Here is a 25,335-nt window from a genome sequence, read left to right on the forward strand (position 1 = left end):
GAATGATCATATAAAGTTGATCGTCGATAAAGCAGATGCCAGACTGAGATTCATTGGAAGAATGCTAAGGAAATGCAAACCGAAAGCAAAGGAAGTATGTTACAGTACACTTGTTCGCCCACTGCTTGAATACCGCTCACCAGTGTGGGATCCGTACCATATAGGGTTGATAGAAGAGATAGAGAAGATCCAACGAAGAGCAGCGCGCTTCGTTACAGGATCATTTAGTAATCGCGAAAGCATTACGGAGATGATAGATAAACTCCAGTGGAAGACTCTGCAGGAGAGACGCTCAGTAGCTCGGTACGGGCTTTTGTTAAAGTTTCGAGAACATACCTTCACCGAAGAGTCAAGCAGTATATTGCTTCCTCCTACGTATATCTCGCGAAGAGACCATGAGGATAAAATCAGAGAGATTAGAGCCCACACAGAGGCATACCGACAATCTTTCTTTCCACGAACAATACGAGACTGGAATAGAAGGGAGAATCGATAAAGGTACTCAAAGTACCCTCCGCCACACACCGTCAGGTGGCTATCGGAGTATGGATGTAGATGTAGATGTAGATCCAATGACGGAATTGGCAGTACATGACACGCGGTCGGCAATGGAATTGTGATTCTCGACGTATGTAAAATACAATGTTTAGCGGCAAAACTATCCAAGAATTTGGGAAAGTGACTGTACTGACTGATGCAGTAGGTCAGTGTACTTAGAGCTGTATTGACGAGAAAACCACACTGCATTTCTTTGACGTACAGTCACCGTTCAAAATGAGCGCAGCAATTGAAATTCCTACCTTACGTAAAATATGATTTTTAGTAGCAAAAACTCTCAAAGAACTCATCACAGAGTTTTCGCTGTGTTTTTACCGAATACGATGAGTGATGAGTTGGGCGTCAGTGGCGTCGTTTGTTTTAGAATCGAGGGACGAATGTTCACCTTGGTTCTCAGCCATACTCTGCCCGGCAAGCAAGTGAGTTGTTGTGTCTTTTCGAACGGACTGTTTTGAATATGCGTTCTACACCCCAGACCTAATCCGACGTGATTTACGCCTCTTTATACATGTGAGAAAGTGGCTATGCTCCATAAGCTTTGACTCCGACGAAGAAATTCAGCAAGTATTCTAAGGCGGCTGAATTTGATACAAGGGGTATTTTTCAATAAGTTCAAAATGTTCAAATGTGTGTGAAATCTTATGGGACTTAACTGCTAATGTCATCAGTTCCTAAGCTTACGCGCTTCTTAACCTAAATTATCCTAAGAACAAACACACACGCCCATGCCCGAGGGAGGACTCGAACCTCCGCCGGGACCGTTTTCAATAAGTTACGACGTATTAGAAACAGTTGAATCTGACTGGGTGGAGAAGTAATACAAAGGTGTAGTTTTAAGATTTTTTTTATATGGGCGGTGTCTTCAAAAAGTGAATTATGCGTTTTTATGACAGGCGAAATACCCTCAGACTTCAAGAAGAATATAATAATTCCGATCTCAAAGAAAGCAGGTGTTGACAGATGTGAAAACTACCGAACTATCAGCTTAATAAGCCACGGCTGCAAAACACTAACACGCATTCTTTACAAACGAATGGAAAAACTGGTAGAAGCTGACCTCGGGGAAGATCAGTTTGGATTCCGTAGAAATGTTGGAACACGTGGGCAATACTGACCCTACGACTTATCTTAGAAAACAGATTAAGGAAAGGCAAACCTACGTTTCTAGCATTTGTAGACTTAGAGAAAGCTTTTGACAATGTTGACTGAAATACTCTCTTTCAAATTCTGAAGGTGGCAGCGGTAAAATACAGGGAGCGAAAGGCTATTTACAATTTGTACAGAAACCAGATGGCAGTTATAAGAGTCGAGGGTCATGAAAGGGAAGCAGTGGTTGGGAAGGGAGTGAGACAGGGTTGTAGCCTATCCCCGATGTCATTCAATCTGTATATTGAGCAAGCAGTAAAGGAAACAAAAGAAAAATTCGGAGTAGGTATTAAAATCCACGGAGAAGAAATAAAAACTTTGAGGTTCGCCGATGACATTGTAATTCTGTCAGAGACAGCACAGGACCTGGAAGAGCAGCTGAACGGAATGGACAGTGTCTTGAAAGGAGGATATAAGATGAACATCAACAAAAGCAAAACAAGGATAATGGAATGTAGTCGAATTAAATCGGGTGATGCTGAGGGAATTTGATTAGGAAATGAGACGCTTAAAGTAGTAAATGAGTTTTGCTATTTGGGGAGCAAAATAACTGAGAATGGTCGCAGTAGAGGAGATATAAAATGTAGACTGGCAATGGCAAGGAAAGCGTTTCTGAAGAAGAGAAATTTGTTAACATCGAGTATAGATTTAAATGTCAGGAAGTCATTTTTGAAAGTATTTGTATGGAGTGTAGCCATGTATGGAAGTGAAACGTGGACGATAAGTAGTTTAGACAAAAAGAGAATAGAAGCTTTCGAAATGTGGTGCTACAGAAGGATGCTGAATATTAGATGGGTAGATCACATAACTAATGAGGACGTATTGAATAGGATTGGGGAGACGAGAAGTTTGTGGCACAACTTGACTAGAAGAAGGGATCGGTTGGTAAGACATGTTCTGAGGAGATGAAGAAGCTTGCACAGGATAGAGTAGCATGGAGAGCTGCATCAAACCAATCTCTGGACTGAAGACCACAACAACAACGACAGACCAGGTAACTTCTACTTAATGCTGCACTACAGTTTACAGTGGCACAGATACATGACAGAATTTTTCAACATAGTGACCAAGTCTCTGTAAACAACGGTTGGAACGGCCTACCAATCATTCAATTCCTTAACGACCAATCTGCGCCTTGGTCACGGAGCCATTCGAGAATCTCTGTCTGGACGTCCTCATCGTTGGAAAATCTCTTCAAGCCCAGATGTTCTTTCAGCTTGCCGAAAAGATGGAAATCGTTTGGTGACGATCTGGACTCCCGCTCAGCATCACCCACGTCTGTGCGGCCTTAGTTGTATTGTTGGCACGATTTCGTTATTGATGGGCGCTGCATTCCATTTCGTCTACTTACCGACAGAATTCCATGGCGAATCTACTTGCAGCGTGGCCTTTTTACCCACAAGAATCGCACTGTCCTGCGTACTTAAACTTTGGAATACGTTTCAGGTTTCCTCACCATTTCAGTCGCACACTGTGATGAATATGTTATCCGTACCGCAGCAGAACTGAGGCTGCAGGAAACCCAAAACGTATACTCTCATCTGACGATGCGCTACTCTTCTTGCGCAATGCTCTTACTTTGTTAAGTCCCAGCGTATTTGATTTAAATGTTATTTACTCTGAAGAGCCAAAGACACTGGTACACCTGCCTAATAACGTGTAGGTCCCCCGCAAACACGCAAAAGTGCAACACTACTCTGCTAATATCTGAAGTGGTGCTGCAGGAAACTGACGCCATTCGAATCCTGCAGAGCTGTCCGTAAATCCGTAAGACACAAGGGATGGAGATCTCTTCCCAGAAATGATCAATTATGTTCATGTTTGGGGAGTTTGGTGACCAACGGAAGTGCTTAAACTCAGAACAGTGTTCCTGAAGCCACTCTGTAGCAATTCTGGAAGTGTGGGGTGTCGCATTGTTCTGATGGAATTGCCCAAGTCCATCGGAACGCAAAATGAACATGAATGAATGCTGGTGATGAGACAGGATGCTTATGTATGCTTCGCCTGTCGGAGTCGTATCTAGACGTATCAGGGGTCCCATATCACTCCAACTGCGTACATCCCACACCATTACAGAGCCTCCACCAGGGACTGAAATGCTGACCCGTTCACGTCCATCCAGTCGATACAATTTGAAACGAGACTCGTCCGACCAGGCAACATGTTTCCATTCATCAACAGTCCATTGTCGATGTTGACGGGCCCAAGCGAGGCGTAAGGGTACACGAGTAGACTTTCAGCTTCGAAAGCCCGTATCGATGATGTTTCGTTGAACGGTTCGCGCGCTGACACTTGTTGATGGCCCAGTACTGAAATCTGCAGCAATTTGCGGAAGGGTTGTACTTCCGTCACGTTGAATGATTCTCTTCAGTCGTCGTTGGGCCCGTTCTTGCAGGATCTTTTTCTGGCTGCAGCGATGTAGGAGATTTGATGTTTTACCGGGATCCTGATATTCACGGTATGCTCGTGAAATGGTCGTATGGAAAAATCCCAACTTCATCGCTACGTCGAAGATGCTGTGTCCCATCGCTCGTGCGCCGACTATAACACCACGTTCATACTCACTTACACTTGATATCCTGCCATTGTAGCAGCAGAAACCGATATAACAACTGCGACAGACGCTTGTTGTCCTCGTATATAGGCGTTGCCGTCCTCAGCACCGTATTCTACCTCTTTACATATCTCTGTATTTTAATATGCATGCCTATACCAGTTTCTTTGGCGCTTCAGTGTATGCCCTAGCGTAGATTGCTTCCTGGGTAATCTGCTATATCACTTACGAAAGTTCGTATTTATGCTTGCAATGTGTATTTATAGTTGTAATGTCAGTTCCGATTGATGTACTCCACCGAAAGCTATTTTCATTCATTCACTACCAACCATTCTGTTGTGTCATTTGCTACTCTTTTGATCTTCTCATACTTGCCGCAACTTGTTCTGGTCGTGATGTCTTCATAGTACATTTTTCTAGGATGTCCTCTTGAATTCTGCCTGATAACGTGCCTTCATACACGTTTATGAAAAAGTTGTTGTGGCTAAACATACGTTCCGTAAATTTAAACTTCCTTGTCTCTATAAATTTACCTGTATCGCTCTTATTGGCCTTCTGACCTCCTTTATATCACATAGTTTTCCCAGTTTTGTAGATTTTGTTTTTATACAGAATTATGGGGCATTTTCCGCCATATTCACACCTCTGTTACCTCCTGCCAGGTCTTACATTGTTTCTCCAGTGTCCCGATTTCACACCCATATAAATGTTTACCCCGTAGAAATGAATCTGTGAAGGATTTCCGTATTTACACATTGATTTGCGTGCTTGTGAGAATGCTTTTTTGAGCCGTGAATGTATGTATGGTGGTGCTATTATTCTCTTTGTTTGCCTGAAATCTCTGTTATCTTTTGTAATCATACTGCCGATGTGTCAGCAGGTTTTACTTGATTAGTTTTAGTGCTGTGAATTTTAATCTAAATATTAGTCTATTTACCATGATTCCTAATCGCCATTACTATAATTTTCTGTTTTTGTGCATCAGGTAGCATGTACAGCATTATGTTCATTTCCATTTTGAATCTGCAACCATCACTATGTGTCAGCAAGTTCAATGTCGTGTATATTTCTACTTTTTGATTTAATTTTTGTTGTGTTTCCTTTCCTGTTTTGTACGGTCTTCAGTCTATATGTTATACAGCTATGAAGGCACAGGGATTTCCAGCTTTACTGCTTTTCTGATTTTTTCCTCATTTTTAATCACATTCATACAGGTTTCAGTGGTCCGTTTATTATGTAAGCTGTAAATTATTCTTTTGAACCGTCCCAGTTTTCTCCATAGTGAGAAAACACTAGTCTAGTTGAAATAAGCGAAAGTCTCTTCCTCGTTATAGAAACAGAAACGGGACTACTTGGTCATTTTTGACCTTTCTTCCAGCGTCGGATGCGAGTCTGTAATTGCTTCTCTTGTTCTTGCAGCTATTCTAAACCCAGACTGTTCTGCAATAATGCACTGATGGGCTTTTCTTTTTATTGAACTTTTGTTCCGTATGTTAAGAGGTATCTTGAGAGACAAGAGAAAGGAGGTATCTTAAGAGACACGAGAAAGGACATGCAGTGCCCTTAATTGGTTTTGTCAACCGCCTTTGCTATATTTTTAAATTGCCTGTTTATCATATCGTCTGGTAAGACAATATTTTCATAGCATTCATTAATTTTGTTGAACACTTTTTCCTGTAATTTCGTGAATTCTGTAGAGATGTCAAGAATACCGGTTGTCTTTTCATCTTTAAGTACGTCATACACATGCCAAATTTTGATATTTTTTCGCTACAGAGAGCTTCGATGTTCTGTTTATGTCGTGTAGTCATTTAATCGTTAGGCTTCAGTAACATTCTGTCTTGATCTCCGATAATTACAGATCGCCCTACGTTACAACTGCAATGCTCTAAATTTCCTTTAGGCTTCATCTTGTCACTCCATTTGGTGATATTTGGTCATCTCATTGGCAATCTCTTATCCCAGTTTGCTTTTTCTTGACTGCGTTTAACTGTAATTTTATTCTGATATTTTACACTTTTCAACATTTTCCATCCTGCTGCCTTTATTCCCTCTGCAGTTTTGCTTTATACCTTAATACTTTTGTTATTATTGATAGTGTCTTTTTATTCAGAAACAGCAAATTAATAAGAGTCAGCGGAGATGGACGTGATAATAGAAGAAGATGCTTTGCGGGAAGATGCAAGCAGCTTGGATGAAGAGGGGGAGTGTCTATGTACCCCAAATGAAAGCACCACGTCGACTGCTAGGAGCGAAGCCACGCTCGAGGAAATCCGGCGACTTTTTGAGGAACATCGCTACGTTGGAGAAGAGTCTGCCTTCTACCAGCCAACTGACCTCGATCGCGTCACAGTTAAATTCATGATGGAAACTGGGGCTTGCTTCGTCGAGGAATTCTGGCCTATAACTACTATCTCTAAAGTAAAGGAAGTTTTATCAGAGGCGTTTGAAATTCCAACTTGCGTGATTGTTCTGACACTGAATGGAGAGATGCTGTCGGATGAGTCCTCGCTGCAGTCACTGGGACTCAGTACTTCCCAAATTGCTATCATGGAAATTACTTCAGCGGATCCCTTTTATCCAGTACTACTGAGCAACGTTCCAGAGAAAATGAGAAACAAGCGCATCATTAGAGTCAGAGTCCAGGTGGAATACGGGGAATTCAAAGAGGTGAGAGTAATAATTGTCTGGAAGCTTGCAAAGAAACCGTTCCTCGGTGGTTTTCGGCATAAGGAAACCGCTGTCGAATACCACCACGCTTTCTCTCAGACACAACCTTTTCCGCAAAAGCCGTACAAGCAGAAGAACGACCGCGACACTCAGACAGCTTGGTGGCGAGACGAGCACCAGATGACAGTGTGTGACAGGGCGACGCAGAATTATCGCAGGGATTACTACATCCCTTGGAAGGGCGACGTCATCAAGACGGCGAAGGAGTACGTGACGGCGGAGGAGCAGGAAAGGCGCCGAGACCTGGAGCGCAAGGTGCGCGTCATCCAGCGGTACGTGCGCGCGTGGCTTGTCAGGAGGATGATCAGACGGGCCAGCGAGGAACAGCGCCGGCGCGTCGCCAGGGAGGTCGAGCAGGAGAGACTGCGGATCGAGGCCAGGGAGACAAGGATCAAGGCGGACATCGTTAAGAGCACCTTCCCGCGCAGGCGCGCCGACTTCGAGATGCTGTATTCCGCGGTGGAGCAGTGGCGGTCCGCGGAGGTCGACCGCATCCAACGGTCGCAAAAGGCCCAGGCCACCAAGTGCGCCGAGTACGCGCAGGTGCTCGAGAAGGAGGTGAAGAACCTGTTCGAGATCGAGAAACAGAGGCTGTCCGTCAAGCAGGAGAGGCTGCGCAGAAAGGAGCTGGAAGTGATCGACAGGTGCGCCGAGCCCATCACCTGGACCGGCTACAAGGGGATGAAGGTGTCGATGGACACGTTGCGCAACCAGAGGGCGAGGGAACTGAGGGAGCTGTACTCGGCGCTGTGCCGCGAGGAGGCGCCGCTGGAGAGCCGCGTCGACCTGCTGATGGCCGTCAAGGACGCGCTGGTGGTGCACCGCGAGCCGCCGCTGGTGGACGACATCATCGAGCTGGTAGACCGCGAGTGCGACTTGCTGGTGCGCGGCCTGAACACCGACCAGCTGGAGGCGCTGAGGGCGCGCCTGCGCAGCCTCTTCCTGCAGCTCATGAAGACGCCAGAGTTCAACCCGGAGGTGGCCAAGTACTCGCTCGAGTACAGCTACAAGGGGCTGGAGTTCTCGCTCTCCCTGTGCGTGCGCTGCCAGAACTTGCTGCCGCGGGAGAAGTTTCTGCCTGGGAATCGCGACGAGCAGCTGCAGTTCTGCAGGTTGGTGGCACATTTTATCGTCAATTCTGTTCATTTACACTACTGGCCATTAAAATTGCTACACAAAGAAGAAATGCAGATGATAAACGGGTATTCATTGGACAAATATATTATACTAGAACTGACATCTGATTACATTTTCACGCAATTTGGGTGCATAGATCCTGAGAAATCAGTACCCAGAACAACCACCTCTGGCCGTAATAACGGCCTTGAAAAGCCTGGGCGTTGAGTCAAACAGAACTTGGATGGCGTGTACACAGGTACAGCTGCCCACGCAGCTTCAACAAGATGCCACAGTTCATCAAGAGTAGTGACTGGCGTATTGTGACGAGCCAGTTGCTCGGCCACCATTGGCCAGACGTTTTCAATTGGTGAGAGATCTGGAGAATGTGCTGGCCAGGGCAGCAGTCGAACATTTTCTGCATCCAGAAAGGCCCGTACAGAACCTGCAACATGCGGTCGTGCATTATCCTGCTGAAAAGCAGGGTTTCGCAGCGATCGAATGAAGGGTAGAGCCACTGGTCGTAACACATCTGAAATGTAACGTCCACTCTTCAAAGTGCCGTCATGCGAACAAGAAGTGACCGAGACGTTTAACCAATGGCACTCCATACCATCACGCCGGATGATACGCCAGTATGGCGATGACGAATACACGCTTCCAACGAGTGTTCGCCGCGATGTCGCCAAACACGGATGCGACCATCATGATGCTGGAAACAGAACCTGGATTCATCCGAAAAATGACGTTTTGCCATTCGTGCACCCAGGTTCGTCGCTGAGTACACCATCGCAGGCGCTCCTGTCTGTGATGCAGCGTCCACGGTAACCGCAGCCATGGTCTCCGAGCTGATAGTCCATGCTGCTGTAAACGTCGTCGAACTGTTCGTGCAGATGGTTGTTGTCTTGCAAACGTCCCCATCTGTTGACTCAGGGATCGAGACGTGGCTGCACCATCCGTTACAGCCACGCGGATAAGATGCCTGTCATCTCGACTAATAGTAATACGAGGCCGTTGGGAACCAGCACGGCGTTCCGTATTACCCTCCTGAACCCACCGATTCCATATTTTGCTAACAGTCATTGGATCTCGACCAACGCGAGTAGCAATGTCGCGATACGATAAACCGCATTCGCGATAGGCTACAATCCGATCTTTATCAAAATTCGGAAACGTGATGGTACACATTTCTCCTCCTTACACGAGGCATCGCAACAACATTTCACCAGGCAACGCCTGTCAACTGCTGTTTGTGTATGATAAATCGGTTGTAAACTTTCCTCACGTCAGCACGTTGTAGGTGTCGCCACCGTCGCCAACCTTGTGTGAATGCTCTGAAAAGCTAATCATTAGCATATCACAGCATCTTCTTGCTGTCGGTTAAATTTCGCTTCTGTAGCACGTCATCTTCGTGTTGTAGCAATTTTAATGGCCAGTAGTGTATGTAGAAGCAAATGAATCCGAACGAAGTTTTCACTCTGCAACGGAGTGTGCACTGATATGAACTTCCTGGCAGATTAAAACTATTTGTTGGACCAAGATTCGAACTTAGGACCTTTGCCTTTCGCTGGCAAGTGCTCTACAAACTGAGATACTCCAGCTCAACCTAGGTGGGAGACGAGGTACTGTCGGAAGTGAAGCAGTACCTCTTCTCCCACTTTCCAAACTTCATAGAAGCTCTCCTACGAACGTTGCAAGACAGGAAACACCTATCAGGCTGTGGATAAGCCATGTCTCTACAATATCCTTTCTTCCAGGAGCGTTAGTTTTGCAAGGTTCGAGATTCGAACTCCGGACCTTTGGCTTTCGATGGCAAGTGCTCTACCACATGAGCTGCTCCAGCGCGACCCGCGACGAGTCCTCAATGCTTTACTTCCGCAAATACTTCGTCTCCCACATTCCAAATTTCATAGAAGCTCTCCTGAGACCCTTTCAATACTGAAAACATCCAGTAAGCTGTGGCTAAGCCATGTCTCCACAATATCCTTTCTTCCAGGTGCACTAATCTTGCAATGTTCGCAGGAGAGCTTCTGTGAAGTTTGGAATGTAGGAGTCAAAGTACTGTTAAAAGTAAAGCTGGGAGGATGGTTCGTGAGTAGTGTTTGGGTAACTCCGTCGGTAGAGCAATTTCCCGCGAAAGGCAAAGCTATAGAGTTCGAGTCACGGTTTGACACACAGTCTTAGTCTGTCATGAAGTTTCTCTTAGACTGTTTGCAGATGATGATGTCATCCGAATATGAAAACTAATTGCAGAATGTTTTAGACACGATGCCTGTATGGTGTGAAAAGCGGCAATTGACCTCAAACAATAAACGGTGTGAGATCCCCCACATGAATACCAGAAAGAAAGTTCTTTAAATTTCAGTTACACGATAAATTACACAAATTTATAGGATGTCAATTCATCCTAGAAATTGCAATTACTAAAACTTCTGTGAAGTGTGGGAAGTAGGAGGCAAGGTACTGGCAGAAGTAAAGCTGTGATGGTGGCTCGTGAGTAATGCTTGGGAAACTCAGTCGGTAGAGCAATTTCCATCACAAAGAGAACATTTTGAGGAAGCCGATCCAAAGACTGCATTTAATCTGAAGAACACTTAGAAGCCGAAAAAAAATCTACTAAACAAACTGCTTGCGGTAAGCCTGTCCGTCCCACTCATAAGTAGTGCTGCGCGGTGTGGGACCCTTGCCAGATAGGAATAACGGCGCACATCGAAAAAGTCCAAAGAAGGGCAACTCGTTTTGTATTGGCGCGAAATAGGGGAAAGAGTGTCACGGTTATAATACGAGAATTGGTGTAAAACTCATTAAAACAAAGACCTACTTCACTGCGACGGTATCATTATACGAAATACACCACTGGCCATTAAAACTGCTACACCACGAAGATGACGTGCTACAGACGCGAAATTTAACCGACAGGAAGAAGATGCTGTGATATGCAAATGATTAGCTTTTCAGAGCATTCACAGAAAGTTGTCAACGGTGGCGACACCTACAACGTGCTGACGTGAGGAAAGTTTACAACCGATTTATCATACACAAACAGCAGTTGACAGGCGTTGCCTGGTGAAACGTTGTTGTGATGCCTCGTGTAAGGAGGAGAAATGTGTACCATCATGTTTCCGACTTTGATAACGGTAGGATTGTAGCCTATCGCGATTGCCGTTTACCGTATCGCGACATTGCTGCTCGCGTTGGTCGAGATCCATTGACTGTTAGCAGAAATGGAATCGGTGGGTTCAGGAGGGTAATACGGAACGCCGAGCTGGATACCAACGGCCTCGTATCACTAGCAGCCGAGATGACAGGCATCTTATCCACATGGCTGTAACGGATCGTGCATCCACGTCTTGATCCCTGAGTCGACAGATGGGGACGTTTGCAAGACAACAACCATCTGCACGAACAGTTCGACGACATTTGCAGCAGCATGGACTATCAGCTCGGAGACCATGGCTGCGGTTACCCTTGACGCTGCATCACAGACAGGAGCGCCGGCGATGGTGTACTCAACGACAAACCTGGGTGCACGAATGGCAAAACGTCATTTTTCTCGGATGAATCCAGGTTCTGTTTACAGCATCATGATGGTCGCATCCGTGTTTGGCGACATCGCGGTGAACGCACATTGGAAGCGTGTATTCGTCATCGCCATACTGGCGCATCACCCGACGTGGTGGTATGGGGTGCCATTGGTTACACGTCTCGGTCACCTCTTGTTCGCTCTGACAGCACTTTGAACAGTAGACATTTCAGATATGTTACGACCCGTGGCTCTACCCTTCATCCGATCCCTGCGAAACCCTACATTTCAGCAGGATAATGCACGACCGCATGTTGCAGGTCCTGTACGGCCCTTATTAGATACAGAAAATGTTCGACTGCTGCCCTGGCCTGTACATTCTCCAGATCTCTCACCAATTGAAAACGTCTGGTCAATGGTGGCCGAGCAACTGGCTCGTCACAATACGCCAGTCACTACTCTTGATGAACTGTGGCATCGTGTTGAAGCTGCATTGGCAGCCATACCTGTACACGCCATCCAAGCTCTGTTTGCTCAATTCTCAGGCGTATCAAGGCCATTATTACGGTCAGAGGTGGTTGTTTTGGGTACTGATTTCTCAGGATCTATGCACCCAAATTGCGTGAAAATGTAATGAGATGTCAGTTCTAGTATAATATATTTGTCCAATGAATACCCGTTTATGATCTGCATTTCTTATTGGTGTAGCAATTTTAATGGCCAGTAGTGTATCAATCGCCAACTGCCTCCATCTTTTTTTGACTCCCTCCTACATCGGAGGAACTATCCTAATACACTCCTGGAAATGGAAAAAAGAACACATTGACACCGGTGTGTCAGACCCACCATACTTGCTCCGGGCACTGCGAGAGGGCTGTACAAGCAATGATCACACTCACGGCACAGCGGACACACCAGGAACCGCGGTGTTGGCCGTCGAATGGCGCTAGCTGCGCAGCATTTGTGCACCGCCGCCGTCAGTGTCAGCCAGTTTGCCGTGGCATACGGAGCTCCATCGCAGTCTTTAACACTGGTAGCATGCCGCGACAGCGTGGACGTGAACCGTATGTGCAGTTGACGGACTTTGAGCGAGGGCGTATAGTGGGCATGCGGGAGGCCGGGTGGACGTACCGCCGAATTACTCAACACGTGGGGCGTGAGGTCTCCACAGTACATCGATGTTGTCGCCAGTGGTTGGCGGTAGGTGCACGTGCCCGTCGACCTGGGACCGGACCGCAGCGACGCACGGATGCACGCCAAGACCGTAGGATCCTACGCAGTGCCGTAGGGGACCGCACCGCCACTTCCCAGCAAATTAGGGACACTGTTGCTCCTGGGGTATCGGCGAGGACCATTCGCAACCGTCTCCATGAAGCTGGGCTACGGTCCCGCACACCCTTAGGCCGTCTTCCGCTCACGCCCCAACATCGTGCAGCCCGCCTCCAGTGGTGTCGCGACAGGCGTGAATGGAGGGACGAATGGAGACGTGTCGTCTTCAGCGATGAGAGTCGCTTCTGCCTTGGTGCCAATGATGGTCGTATGCGTGTTTGGCGCCGTGCAGGTGAGCGCCACAATCAGGACTGCATACGACCGAGGCACACAGGGCCAACACCCGGCATCATGGTGTGGGGAGCGATCTCCTACACTGGCCGTACACCACTGGTGATCGTCAAGGGGACACTGAATAGTGCACGGTACATCCAAACCGTCATCGAACCCATCGTTCTACCATTCCTAGACCGGCAAGGGAACTTGCTGTTCCAACAGGACAATGCACGTCCGCATGTATCCCGTGCCACCCAACGTGCTCTAGAAGGTGTAAGTCAACTACCCTGGCCAGCAAGATCTCCGGATCTGTCCCCCATTGAGCATGTTTGGGACTGGATGAAGCGTCGTCTCACGCGGTCTGCACGTCCAGCACGAACGCTGGTCCAACTGAGGCGCCAGGTGGAAATGGCATGGCAAGCCGTTCCACAGGACTACATCCAGCATCTCTACGATCGTCTCCATGGGAGAATAGCAGCCTGCATTGCTGCGAAAGGTGGATATACACTGTACTAGTGCCGACATTGTGCATGCTCTGTTGCCTGTGTCTATGTGCCTGTGGTTCTGTCAGTGTGATCATGTGATGTATCTGACCCCAGGAATGTGTCAATAAAGTTTCCCCTTCCTGGGACAATGAATTCACGGTGTTCTTATTTCAATTTCCAGAAGTGTATAATAACATCTCGCACGGAAATATTTAGGTGTCCTTTTTTTCCCACGTGTAATTTGAGAATGGAGCGATGGAGAAATACTCTGAAAGCGTTTTCGCGATCCCTTTGCTGAATACTTAAGTGTTAATTATAGAGTAGTCATGTAGGTTTAGATCTAGATGTACAAGTGTTGGACAGTATTATGGAATCACCGCGAGAAATGCATACCTGAACGTAAATGTAGATGCTAGCGAAGCTTGCAGGTTGTGCTGTTGTATTTGAGCACTAACAGCACCTATGCAATATCCTCGATACGTTGCAAATGTCAGTCGTGGTCAGAGCACTGTTCTATGTAGCTGTCATTGCACAGGGCCTGAGAGAAGTGAATTCGAACGTGGTCAAATTGTAAGTGCTCGTGTAGTGGGTGCTTCCGTAACCAAGGGATCCGAAGTGTGTGGTGTTTAAGAGGCACCATAACGAATACATACATACATAAAAAGCGGAAAAACAACGTCCGCTAAGTCACAATGCGGACGAAACTATCTGTTGAGTATCGCGACAGACGGTCATTGAAAAGGATTGGGATGAGAAATACACTACTGGCCATTAAAATTGCTACACCAAGAAGAAATGCAGATGATAAACGGGTATTCATTGGACAAATATATTATACTAGAACTGACATGTGATTACATTTTCACGCAATTTGGGTGCATAGATCTTGAGAAATCAGTACCCAGAACAACCACCTGTGGCCGAAATAACGGTCTTGATACGCCTGGGCATTGAGTCAAACAGAGCTTGGATGGCGGGTACACGATACCACAGTTCATCAAGAGTAGTGACTGGCGTATTGTGACGAGCCAGTTGCTCGGCCACCATTGACCAGACGTTTTCAATTGGTGAGAGATCTGGAGAATGTGCTGGCCAGGGCAACAGTCGAACATTTTCTGTATCTAGTAAGGGCCGTACAGGACCTGCAACATGCGGTCGTGCCTTATCCTGCTGAAATGTAGGGTTTCGCAGGGATCGAATGACGGGTAGAGCCACGGGTCGTAACACATCTGAAATGTCTACTGTTCAAAGTGCTGTCAGAGCGAACAAGAGGTGACCGAGACGTGTAACCAATGGCACCCCATACCATCACGTCGGGTGATGCGCCAGTATGGCGATGACGAATACACGCTTCCAATGTGCGTTCACCGCGATGTCGCCAAACACGGATGCGACCATCATGATGCTGTAAACAGAACCTGGATTCATCCGAAAAAAAATGACGTTTTGCCATTCGTGCACCCAGGTTCGTCGTTGAGTACACCATCGCAGGCGCTCCTGTCTGTGATGCAGCGTCAAGGGTAACCGCAGCCATGGTCTCCGAGCTGATAGTCCATGCTACTGCAAATGTCGTCGAACTGTTCGTACACATGGTTGTTGTGAAACGTCCCCATCTGTTGACTAAGGGATCGAGACGTGGATGCACGAGCCGTTACAGCCTTGCGGATAAGATGCCTGTTATCTCGACTGCTAGTGATATGAGGCCGTTGGGATCCAGCACGGTGTTCCGTATTACCCTCCTGAACCCACAGATTCCATATTCTGCTAACAGTGATTGGATCTCGACCAACGCGAGCAGCAATGTCGCGATACGATAAACCGCAATCGCGATAGGCTACAATCCGACCTTTATCAAAATCGGAAACGTGATGGTAATCATTTCTCCTCCTTGCACGAGGCATCACAACAACGTTTCACCAGGCAACGCCGGTCAACTGCTGTTTGTGTATGAGAAATCGGTTGTAAACTTTCCTCATGTCAGCACGTTGCAGGTGTCGCCACCGGCGCCAAACCTGTGTGAATGCTCTGAAAAGCTAATCATTTGCGTATCACAGCATCTTCTTCCTGTCGGGTAAATTTCGCGTCTGTAGAACGTCATCTTCGTGGTGTAGCAGTTTTAATGACCAGTAGTGTAAGAGTACGACAGCTGTGGAAGGCGTTGCAGAATTGACTGTCGCACTAGAGAGCCCTGTCAGTAGCAAAACAACAATAATGTGATTCCTTAAGTAGGGAACTGTAGGGCGAGCTGGAATTCCGAAACCACTTATCAGTGACGCAAATGACCGTAACAGATCACCTTAAATTGTTAGTGTGTCGTTAAACTGAAACTTGTGTGTCATATTTATGTTCTTAGTTCTAAATACACGTAATACTTGGACATGTTTACGTAAACTTTATCAACCACAGCAGCTCAGATAAATGTGAAACAGTTAGTTATGCGGTACTCATTGCTCGTCTTATGCAGGACATTTACACATGTCGACAGCCGCAACCATTGCTCGTCTTATGCAGGACATTTACACATGTCGACAGCCGCAACCTAACTATTAATACTAGCACGCTAGCTTACAACCATTGTTAACGGAGTGCGTAAGTTAGCTACGAATAAGCCATTATTTTGCTGTTCGAATAATGCAGAAAACTATAGTTTATTAACTTACTTCCGTTGCCACCCTTGACGTCTCCAAGGGAGACAAGAGGGGTCATTCGTCTCTTCTTGTAATATTGGTTACAGATTTTAACTTCTTACGAACTTCTCAGCGATTGCCCACGATCCTACAAAGTTGCAGATTTAGCGTTGCCGAGCGCTATGTGAATTATTGTGGCTCTGATAATTTATTTTGATTGCACCGTTTTGAGAAGTTTTAATTTTGCCTTTTTCCTGATAATTTCTGTTGCTTCCTAACAGGATTTTCTCAGTCGTTCAAATTTTTTTCCTGTTTCAGATTGTCTTCTTCAGTGACAAACTAACATTACTGGTAATGGTACGTGGATAAAAAACTAGTTGAATACTCCGGATTTACTCACAAACAGGTCGTTGAATAAAAAAAAATGGTGGCATTCATGCTAATAATATAGAAACATGTACTAATGAAATATGCAAACAATTTCAGTATCAAAGCTATCTACCTAGAAAACATTAAGTGGATGCCTATCAATCATTTAAGGCACAATAAAGTTTGTGTAATTGCGGTGAAATTTAGTTCTCGCGGCTCTATACGTTCTCAGACTGGAGGATGGGAGATTACAGTATTAGCAGCCCATTGACGAAGAGGGGCAGCTAAAACTCAGAATGGATAATAGGGAAGGAAAAAGTTCCTCTCTTCTTCAAGGCAACCAACAGGGTACTAGCCTTACGTAATTTAGAGAGAAAATGTGATTTTTGGTCTACAGCATTTATACTCTGTCTTGCTGCTGAGTCAGCAAAACTAGAGATCATATAAACGCGCAGCCTCTTTTTTTAGAAACTTATTTTTACATTTTTTCGTTTTTCCTTAATTTGAATTTATAAATTAATTAATTCAATTTAAATCTTGAATTGTTGAATAGAATAAGAGCTGAAATAACAGTGGAATTATCTGTACGATAAACATGATAGATTCTTGGAAATAATAAAGCTTGTATACATGATCACATAACAGTATTGCTATACGGCATACGAGGAGATGAATTTGGAGAGTTTCCTGAACAATTAAAATTCAGAGTGAATTAATACTACTTGGATGTTTTCATTTTAAACTATATATTTACAAAGATCTGTGCCGAATAAAATTCGTTATTATGTACTTTACGTAGTTGTTTCCCAGAAGGAAATCTAAAATATTATATATTATTAATAACTGGCTCCAAAAAATCAAGTTACAGTATTTGAGTGATTTGTTTTGCCTCTAAGTCCACTGCTTCGTATAGAGGAAGATTACGGGGTGTATCGACAGTCATTCAGACAATGAAAAGGCGTTTTTGCTCAGTGTTTTGATGTCGGTAACCTTTGACTTCCAGGGACTCGTTGCAAAATAATTCATTCGGTTTGTTCTCCCAGTTACTTTGGTGACTGTCGGATAGAGAAAATACAAGTACATAACTACTGGTGCGAGAATACGGAATGTGTGACATGCTTGTAGAGAAAGCGTGTCTAGGGACCCATGGTGCTCTTTGACACTCCTTTGCTCTCCGCCTCAAGGTTTCAGCTCTCACAAATGTAGGATAGTATGGGGTTTAAAAGATATGCGTAAGACATTTTTATAAACGTCTTTGACCCATCGCAGCTCTTATAAAGACACCATATTTACAAAATGTTTCACAATTTTTGTGCAGACGGAGCTGCTGACAAACGAAACATTTTCTGCTGCCAATTTCAGTCTACAGTATCATCATCAGACAATGGAGGATATACATAAGACAGATTTGACTCTCTTTGAGTTACATAAAACTTATTTTCTTCATAATATGAAACACGATAATGATGTTTTCTGCACATTGTTTAGGAATAAATTTACAAATTACACTCGATGTGTGAAGTACGTTGTTTGAAAGACGTCTACCTTCGGTGGATGGTATGTAGTTATTGTTGACGGGGCATTCTCAAAACAGTTGTTTTGCTTATGATTATGTTGTGATGTACAACGTGCCGATTATTGGATTGGCACTAATCCCGTTTAACACGTGTTCTGTAGGTTCTGGTATTCGAGCATACCTTTCACGGCGAGAATGCACTGTCTCACTGTATTAAGGCCTCGATTCTCGTAGGCGTATATGTACAAGTACAGAAGTGCTGTGATGAGGTTGGTATCATAGCAACAAAAGCAGTCCGTTGCGTCGTTATGCCTTTCCTACAATATATCCTGAGGCACTATACACGAGGTCTGTACATGGGCGTCTGCAGAGTTTTTTCCAGGGAGGAAGACTGTAAAAATTTCCTTTTTTTATATTGAAGTTGGTCAGCTACGTGACATGTCATACCACAAGAACTAAAATTCAAGGTGATACAAAAAAACTCATGATATCCCTAGAAATAATGGTTATTCGCTCATTATATGAATAAAAACCCTTTATTCTAGATTCCGGGGGCAGGGGGGGGGGGGTGCGGTGGTGGGTGAGTGCCTCCTCTTGCCAGTCACCTCGCCCACACACCACCAGCAGACAACTATGTGTATCACTCTGGTACGAACTGGAACACTGATTCATTCTGTGTTACTGCTTACTAGTAACTAACCGTGATGTTATAACTAACCGTGATGTGAGAAAAACCAGAGACAGAACAGAGCAGAATATGAGGCAAGAATCTTGCAACTGAGTTATCAGCAACGAGTACCACGGGTCAGTAAAAAAGTTTTTGCTGACGAATGCTAACGACATTCCTCATTGCACGCATTTGCTCTAGTGTGCAGATAGAAATTTTCACTCAGTGCAGTACAGTCACAGAGGTAGCTCAAACAATAACCATGAGACCTTCTGCCGACCGAATTTACACACATTCCTAATTGATGGAGTCATGAAAGATGAAGTCGTGGGCAGCAATTTTAGTTTTACTGTAGGAAAGCGAATGACCCGTCGAAACTCAATGTTCTGTAACAGCGGATCTGCTGGGTCGCAGTAGGCGAATGTGGCTCTCGTATTGCACAACGCGTTCCTGAACGATGCGCCTTAATTTTTGCTGATTAAAACACGACACGGAGGCCTCTAAAATTGCGTCTTGCATAGAGCTTACTCGTCGCTCACGAGCAAAGGAGCACCGGGGTTTTAGCTTGGAGGACGAAAGATCCGAATTTGGTGTTTCCTAAGTACTCACCTGTTGCCGGCCGAAGTGGCCGTGCGGTTAAAGGCGCTGCAGTCTGGAACCGCAAGACCGCTACGGTCGCAGGTTCGAATCCTGCCTCGGGCATGGATGTTTGTGATGTCCTTAGGTTAGTTAGGTTTAACTAGTTCTAAGTTCTAGGGGACTAATGACCTCAGCAGTTTAGTCCCATAGTGCTCAGAGCCATTTTTTGAACTCACCTGTTCCAACGAAAACATTTCCTAAGAATGGAAATAGCTCAGTCCGAAAGGCTAAAACCGAATAAATTTGGTTTTAAAAAACAGATATTTGTCTGTTACGCAACCCATGACCGTCATTAATCGGTAAAACTCTGCATGTGTGTACAATTAATATTTGAAGATTAACGAATCGAACGGCTACTGAAGCTGCAGTCGTCGCAGAAACAAGAGACATTTGTGATCAGCAGAGACTCATAAATGAGGTGTTCATTGCCAAGAAAATAACATTTGCTTGAAAAAAAAAAGCTGTTGTTAAATCATGCAGTATTTACAAAGTCAATTTCCGAAGTAGGAGTTACTGTATTGTGGTACGTGCTTCCCTTATTCATCATAGAGGTGCAAATGTGGAGCTTTGATGAAGTGATTGAAAGACAGCCAAATGAAACGATATGCACAGTTGAGAGAAGCAATGTGTGTACACGCTACGTCGTTTTCAGTCCATTCGCACTATGGTAGTCCAGTATCCGAAGCCACAGTCATCACATTATACAGGGTGTTAGAAAAAGGTACGGCCAAACTTTCAGGAAACATTCCTCATACACAAAGAAAGAAAATATGTTGTGTGGACATGTGTCCGGAAACGCTTACTTTCCATGTTAGAGCTCATTTTATTACTTCTCTTCAAGTCACATTAATCATGGAATGGAAACACACAGCAACAGAACGTACCAGCGTGACTTCAAACACTTTCATTCCATGTAGGCTTTCACGGCCGGCGTCTTTATCAGTAAACTCTTCCGGGCTAAGTTGCCGTGGTCGATCTGTAGAACTTCTTCTCCCTGACGTTTCGTTCTCAACTACGGAGAACATCTTCCGAGGTGAGTCGACGACTGGCTGCTAGGAGCTGGGGCCGCCGCTTATATAGAGATCGTAGGGGGCGCCACCACACGTCACATGGCGTCGATGTGCAGCTATCTCTGGCTATCGTCTGTTCTCTCGATTGCAGGCAATCGATTGTCACGTGATTGATGCAACGTCGACCGCCATATCTTATCCAATTTTAATCCTTCTTCTTTACGATTAAAATTGTATTGATGTTTGTGGATTTCAATTGCCTCTCTATACATACGTGTATAATAGTGCGACGTCCTCGCTAGCACGCTTGTTTCATCAAATTTTATGTCGTGATCTCCATCCTTAAAAACATGTTCCGCTACTGCCGATTTGTCGATATGTCCCAAGCGACAGTTTCTTTTGTGCTCCGTCAACCGTGTATTGATGCTTCTTTTGGTAGTTCCTATGTAAACCCTGCCGCAACTACACGGAATTTTATATACCCCTGGGGTGGCTAGGGGGTGACGAGCATCTTTTGTTGATCTTAGGCATTCACTAATTTTCTTAGTAGGTCTAAAAATGGTCTCTACCTGAAACTTGGCTAGTACTTTTCCAATGCGATCCGTGATATTATGGATGAACGGAAGAAATACTTTTCCAGCTGATGGTCGTTGCTGTCTCCTATTTTTAGGCATTTTTCTATTTGGGTGAAGTGCTCGATTAATCTCGTTTTTTGTATAACCATTTTTCGCAAAGGCCATTCGTAAATGATTTAGTTCTTCTTGTAAGTAGCCTGGTTCACAAATATTATTGGCCCTATCCACTAGTGTTTTTATGACCCCCCTCTTTTGCCTAGGGTGGTGGTTTGAGTTCTTATGGAGGTAGCGATCGGTATGTGTACCTTTCCTGTAGACCTTATGGCCTAAGGTCCCATCCGCCCGTTTGATAACTGATACATCCAAGAAGTTAAGTTGTCCATTCTTCTCCTTCTCCATAGAATGGCCTTTGCGAAAAATGGTTATACAAAAAACGAGATTAATCGAGCACTTCACCCAAATAGAAAAATGCCTAAAAATAGGAGACAGCAACGACCATCAGCTGGAAAAGTATTTCTTCCGTTCATCCATAATATCACGGATCGCATTGGAAAAGTACTAGCCAAGTTTCAGGTAGAGACCATTTTTAGACCTACTAAGAAAATTAGTGAATGCCTAAGATCAACAAAAGATGCTCGTCACCCCCTAGCCACCCCAGGGGTATATAAAATTCCGTGTAGTTGCGGCAGGGTTTACATAGGAACTACCAAAAGAAGCATCAATACACGGTTGACGGAGCACAAAAGAAACTGTCGCTTGGGACATATCGACAAATCGGCAGTAGCGGAACATGTTTTTAAGGATGGAGATCACGACATAAAATTTGATGAAACAAGCGTGCTAGCGAGGACGTCGCACTATTATACACGTATGTATAGAGAGGCAATTGAAATCCACAAACATCAATACAATTTTAATCGTAAAGAAGAAGGATTAAAATTGGATAAGATATGGCGGTCGACGTTGCATCAATCACGTGACAATCGATTGCCTGCAATCGAGAGAACAGACGATAGCCAGAGATAGCTGCACATCGACGCCATGTGACGTGTGGTGGCGCCCCCTACGATCTCTATATAAGCGGCGGCCCCAGCTCCTAGCAGCCAGTCGTCGACTCACCTCGGAAGATGTTCTCCGTAGTTGAGAACGAAACGTCAGGGAGAAGAAGTTCTACAGATCGACCACGGCAACTTAGCCCGGAAGAGTTTACTGATTCAAACACTTTGTTACAGGAAATGTTCAAAATGTCCTCCGTTAGCGAGGATACATGCATCCACCCTCCGTCGCATGGAATCCCTGATGCGCTGATGCAGCCCTGGAGAATGGCTTTTTGTATCACAGCCATCCACAATACGAGCACGAAGAGTCTCTGCATTTGGTACCGGGGTTGCGTAGACAAGAGCTTTCAAATGCCCCCATAAATGAAAGTCAAGAGGGTTGAGGTCAGGAGAGCGTGGAGGCCATGGAATTGGTCCGCCTCTACCAATCCATCGGTCACCGAATCTGTTGTTGAGAAGCGTACGAACACTTCGACTGAAATGTGCAGGAGCTCCATCGTGCATGAACCACATGTTGTGTCGTACTTGTAAAGGCACATGTTCTAGCAGCACAGGTAGAGTATCCCGTATGAAATCATGATAACGTGCTCCATTGAGCGTAGGTGGAAGAACATGGGGTCCAATCAAGACATCACCAACAATACCTGCCCAAACGTTCACAGAAAATCTGTGTTGATGACGTGATTGCACAATTGCGTGCGGATTCTCGTCAGCTCACACATATTGATTGTGAAAATTTACAATTTGATCACGTTGGAATGAAGCCTCATCCGTAAAGAGAACATTTGTACTGAAATGAGGATTGACACATGGTTGGATGAACCATTCGCAGAAGTGTACCCGTGGAGGCCAATCAGCTGCTGATAGTGCCCGCACACGCTGTACATGGTACGGATACAACTGGTTCTCCCGTAGCACTCTCCATACAGTGACGTGGTCAACGTTACCTTGTACAGCAGCAACTTCTCTGACGCTGACATTAGGGTTATCGTCAACTGCACGAAGAATTGCCTCGTCCATTGCAGGTGTCCTCGTCGTTCTAGGTCTTTCCCAGTCGCGAGTCATAGGCTGGAATGTTCCATGCTCCCTAAGACGCCGATCAATTGCTTCGAACGTTTTCCTGTCGGGACACCTTCGTTCTGGAAATCTGTCTCGATACAAACGTACCGCGCCACGGCTATTGCCCCGTGCTAATCCATATATCATGTGGGCATCTGCCAACTCCGCATTTGTAAACATTGCATTGACTGCAAAACCACGTTCTTGATGAACACTAACCTGTTGATGCTGCGTACTGATGTGCTTGATGCTAGTACTGTAGCGCAATGAGTCGCATGTCAACACAAGCACCGAAGTCAACATTACCTTCTTTCAATTGGACCAACTGGCGGTGAATCGAGGAAGTACAGTACATATTGACGAAACTAAAATGAGCTCTAACATGGAAAGTAAGCGTTTCTGGACACATGTCCACATAACATCTTTTCTTTATTTGTGAGAAATGTTTCCTGAAAGTTTGGCCGTACCTTTTTGTAACACCCTGTATAGATATTTGCTATGAGCTGGTGCTACTGTTGTATTTAGATTTGTACACAAATGCTGAGTTTAACAGATAAAAGACCTTGACGGTAGGCACAACAGAGAAATCTCCATTTTTAAAATAATTCTCAGCGCTATGATAATGGATGAAGCTGAAGAAATAAATTAAAATTTGAGCAGTGGTCAGCACTTGTATCCAGGCCTCCTTGCTTACTAGGCAGGTATGCCAACCACTACATCACCACAGCATTATAGTTAAGAAAATTGCACGGACTACCCTCCTCGAATGTTCTCCCTAACACGAACTTCAGTTCACATCTTCGGCTTATTTATATCAGATCTATAATTCTCATTGCGTTTTAGCCATTGAAACTGAGATACTTCCTTTTGTAGGTATGACACGGAAGCTGTCATCTGGAAAGCCCTTATCCTTTACCTTGCTCTGCACCTGTAGCGCTGTAACATTGAGCTTGGTGAATCAACATCATGAGAAAGCCCACAGTCTGTTCTGGATGATGACAGATGAAAACCTGCAAACACAAATCAGTATGACAGGACTTTTGGGACGCTGAATAATCGAGTGTATCCTCGCTCCTACACCGTCCGCCGAAAAAGTTCCGAGACTGATGTTGTTCATGGCATATTAGTAACTATGGTGCCAGGTTGAACGAACAACAGCTGTGCATTTGACTAGTCAATTGTGAGGAGGTAGTGTTAAGTAGTGGACATACGGCCGTGGTGTGTCAACGTTGCTGTGTCACAAATCTTAGTTGAGGAACATTTCTAAATCAAGTGCTCCAGACATTCGCCAGAATGTTTTGAAGAAGAGAAAAGTGTGTGCAATGTTTGTGCATAAGGCGTTGACTCCCGAACAGAAACATTGAAGCAGGAACCCTTACTGCAGCTTTCCTGAAATGCGAAATGCGGAGAATTCTTTTCTGTAAAAGATCATCGTGGATGAAGAGACTTGGAGCTATCAATACGAATATACCGCAGAACGGGAGAGTGCAGAAATTCACATGAAGGGTCAACGCCTTGACGATAAAACTGATGTTGAAGCCAATCTGATGCGCAAGCTGTACAACATCCCAAAAAAAGACTTTCCTGAGAGTTTTACATGATCGTATGGACGTTCTGTGCATTGTCCTCAGGTGGGGGGGAGACTGTGTAGAACATCTGAAACGTTAAAACCACCATGTTAACTTCTTTTTCTTTTCTATTAATCCATTCTCGAAGTTCTGCGCATAGGGACACCTGTAACACTAACAAGGGAACCTCCCCATCGCACCCCCCTCAGATTTAGTTGTAAGTTGGCACAGTGGATAGGCCTTGAAAAACTGAACACAGATCAATCGAGAAAGCATGAAGAAGTTGTGTGGAACTATGAAAAAAATAAGCAAAATATACAAACTGGGTAGTCCGTGCGCAAGATAGGCAAAATCAAGGAGAATGTGAGCTCAGGAGCTCCGTGGTCCCGTGGTTAGCGTGAGCAGCTACGGAGCGAGAGGTTCTTGATTAAAGTCTACCCTCGAGTGAAAAGTTTAATTTTTTATTTTCAGACAATTATCAAAGTTCAGGCACTCACACATAATCAACTTCGCTCTCCAAAATTCCAGGACATGTTCAGATTTGCTTGGACATATTTAGGTTTTAACGGTCTACACAAGGAAAAAATTGA

At 45.0% G+C, this 25,335-nt stretch overlaps 1 protein-coding gene across 1 annotated transcript in view; it reads left to right on the top strand.

Annotated features, from left to right (window-relative positions):
* The first annotated feature begins 6,400 nt into the window (after nucleotides 1-6,400).
* The window catches only part of LOC126455835 (IQ and ubiquitin-like domain-containing protein), an 84,851-nt gene continuing 65,916 nt past the window's right edge, over nucleotides 6,401-25,335 (top strand). Inside the window, exon 1 of the mRNA XM_050091597.1 lies at nucleotides 6,401-8,100. Coding sequence (XP_049947554.1) covers nucleotides 6,401-8,100 — 1,700 coding nt within the window. The remainder of the gene's footprint in view (nucleotides 8,101-25,335) is intronic.

The sequence above is a fragment of the Schistocerca serialis genome, chromosome 2 (genome assembly GCF_023864345.2).
Source record: "Schistocerca serialis cubense isolate TAMUIC-IGC-003099 chromosome 2, iqSchSeri2.2, whole genome shotgun sequence".
NCBI classification, from domain to species: domain Eukaryota; kingdom Metazoa; phylum Arthropoda; class Insecta; order Orthoptera; family Acrididae; genus Schistocerca; species Schistocerca serialis.